This window comes from Terrapene carolina, unplaced genomic scaffold, assembly GCF_002925995.2.
Source record: "Terrapene carolina triunguis isolate 2854851 unplaced genomic scaffold, T_m_triunguis-2.0 Scaffold30858, whole genome shotgun sequence".
Lineage (NCBI taxonomy): Eukaryota > Metazoa > Chordata > Testudines > Emydidae > Terrapene > Terrapene triunguis.
In genome coordinates this window covers 15,596-18,394 of record NW_020695209.1, presented here as the reverse complement: position 1 = coordinate 18,394, position 2,799 = coordinate 15,596, and the positions used below count along the sequence as shown (strand labels likewise).

The 2,799-nt window shown below is 57.7% G+C and overlaps 1 protein-coding gene across 1 annotated transcript in view; it reads right to left on the bottom strand.

The window, feature by feature from the left end:
* The window catches only part of LOC112123822 (talin-1-like), a gene marked incomplete at its 3' end in the record, with an annotated part of 1,892 nt that extends 467 nt beyond the window's left edge, over nt 1-1,425 (bottom strand). The window contains exons 1-3 of the mRNA XM_026662857.1: nt 1,291-1,425; nt 734-863; nt 145-297 (exon numbers count right to left, since the gene is read on the bottom strand). Coding sequence (XP_026518642.1) covers nt 145-297; nt 734-863; nt 1,291-1,425 — 418 coding nt within the window. The remainder of the gene's footprint in view (nt 1-144; nt 298-733; nt 864-1,290) is intronic.
* Between the last annotated feature and the right edge of the window lie 1,374 nt (nt 1,426-2,799).

The window sequence follows — 2,799 nt, the reverse complement described above, 5'->3', positions numbered from 1 at the left end:
CCACTCCCACCGTGACCTCTCTCCATCCACAGCACCGGCCACCCCCAAGACTGACCTCCCCCCACGGCGCCCGCTTGCCCACTCGCTGCCTGCAGTGCGGGCTGGCCCCACCCCTCCTGCCCCCAGCACAGGGCAGGTCCGTACACTCATCGTCCGTGTGCAACTTCTGCTTGAGTTTCTCCATCTTCTTCTCATCCCGCAGCAAGGTCTTGTCCTTCTTGAGAGTGCCGGTGATCTCCTCCTTCTTCTCCTCCATCATCTCCCGCACCAGCGAGTACTCGTCGTGATTGGTGATGCCTGCAGGGGCAGACAGCGCAGTGCCCGTCACAGCCTGCCTGGCAGCCACAGGCTGGGGAGCCCCCCGAGAACACGGAGCTCCCCCTGCCCAGCTCAGCATCCCTGCAATACGCCCTATGGGGCACAGACACCGCCTGCCGGGGTAGTGCCCCTGAATGACAGCACCCCCTACCTGCATGCAGGCACTGCCCCCCACTCTCCCCGACCCCCCACAGCCCGGCAATGCCCCCTCCCCATCCTCTTGCCCCCGCACCCCCCCAGGCCGGGCAACGCCCCTTCTCCACCCTCACCCCATGCCAGGCAATGCCCCCTCCCCATCCTCTCGCCCCCCAACAGCTAGGCAACATCCCCTCATTCCCCCCCACCTCCTCAAGCAAGACATCGCCACCTCCCATCCTGCCCCCGGCTCTGGCCTGGGCGGTGCTCCGTCCCTTACCAATCCGAGCACAGATTGTCATGAGTATGTCCGTGACCGTTTTGGAGTCGTCCACCATGACTGTTTTAACCGTCCCATCCAGCATGCGAATCTTGAGCGGACGTTGCTTCTTCTTGTACTCCATGGTGTCCTGCAGCACAGGCGCTCGGTGTTAGCGCCAGCGTCCGGGCATGCCCGCAGGGGCATGTGGTCACCACGCCCTCCCCTCTGTACTAGGGAATCCCGCCCACCCCTGAGGAACAGCCATGCCAGGGAGACGGGAGGGAGTACCCAGGGCTATGGAGCAGGCTGCACCAGGCACTGCCGAGCATAGAATCATAGACGATCAGGGTTGGAAGGGACCTCAGGAGGTATCTAGTCCAACCTCCTGCTCAAAGCAGGGCCAATTCCCAACTAAATCATCCCAGCCAGGGCTTTGTCAAGCCGGGCCTTAAAAACCTCTAAGGAAGCACGAGTAACCCTGCCCTGGGGCTGGGGGCAGTAGAGGCACGTACTGCACTGCAGGGCACGTCATAGTGCAGAGCTTGGGGAGGGACGCGCGGGGACTGGGCACTTACCCCATTGCGGAGCATGTAGTAGTCCAGAGCCTTCCCAGCTTCCAGCCAAATCCCCTTCTTCGGGTCCTCATCCGAAAGGAACAGCCCAAAATCACTGGCTGAAAAACAGAGCAGACTCTCCCAGCACAGGCCCATGATCCTGGGTCCCCATTCTCCCAGCATGGGCCCCTCAGCTCCCTGGCCCAGCCAGCCCATGCCCCTGGCCCCAAGAGCAGAGTTTCCCCCATGCACATCTCTCCTAACATTACAGAGGTGCAGGGATGGATGGAGAGGCTGTTCTGGGGGGCAGAGGAGAGACCGGGGGAGGTGAAGGAGCTTTTGGCAGAATGGGGAGGCTGAGGGGGACAGGGTGAGGAGACGCAGGAGGGTGGAGTTGTGTAGAGCTTTGGAGCCTCCCACCTGAATGTCTAACATGCAGCTACACGGCTCAGAGAGATGGAGAATAAGGTGCGTGCTGAGGTGTCCAGGCAATGGAGGGAGGAGAGAAGGCAGCCAGACCCACAACCATTACGAACAGAGGTAAAAACTTGCACTGAATTTTGAAGGTGCGCAGACATGGAGAGAACTCCCTCCACTGCACGGCCCGTTGGGGGAGAGAGAGTAGGACCACCCTCCGACTAGCATGCAAGTCCCACACATGGCATCTCCCTCTCGCCGAGTTCTGTGTCAAGGACGGATGGACTCTGCATTAGCGAATTGCCTTGCTTCCCCACTCTAGCGTTGGCTGCTGGTAGCCGATTATACAGAGTCATCTCCTCAATTGCTCTCCAACAGTATCAGGAGTTCCTGAGGCATCAGCATTTTGCTCATCTAGTCTAGTGGCTGTTGCATCGTTCCTCTGACAGGATCCCAAATGGCATGAAAGTCACCAGGATCTGTCTTGTCTTCATCTATTTTCTCAAAGAAAACTCCACCGAAGAAAGCGTAGCACTGCAGAGCACCAGGAACTCAGCCTGGAAAAGCCCTGCCTATGGGTAGCGAGGAGCTGCCTGAGAGCAAGACAGCGAGAGGGAAGCTGGGCACTTTGACCCCAAGCTGACTGAATTAAACACAGCGAGGAACAGACCATCTCAGAACACTGCTGCACAAAGAGCTCAGATTGCAGGGGAACAAATGCCGGGAAGTTCAGAAATCTAGTGAGTACCCTGCACTGGGAAGCAGTAATAAAACCCACCAGCGGGGAAGGTGGCGGGGAACCCGAAATGACAGCATAATTAAGGCACAATAGCCTGTGATTTCTCTTCCCGTACCAGAAACAGGAACTACCTAGGAATACACAGCCAGGAAAGACTGGCCAGGAAAGAGATGGCATCAGGAAAGCGGTAACAAATCCAGATAGTGGCAAAAGCTTATTCTCAAAATTAACTGGACAGGAATCATGTGGCCTGTGCATCAACTAAAGGGAAATGACAAAGGGTGAGCAATTGAATGAGTTACAAAGCAAGGAATGTTAGAGGCGGGGGGGGGGGGGGGGGGCTCTTCAAATCTGTCAGACAAAAAAGAACAATC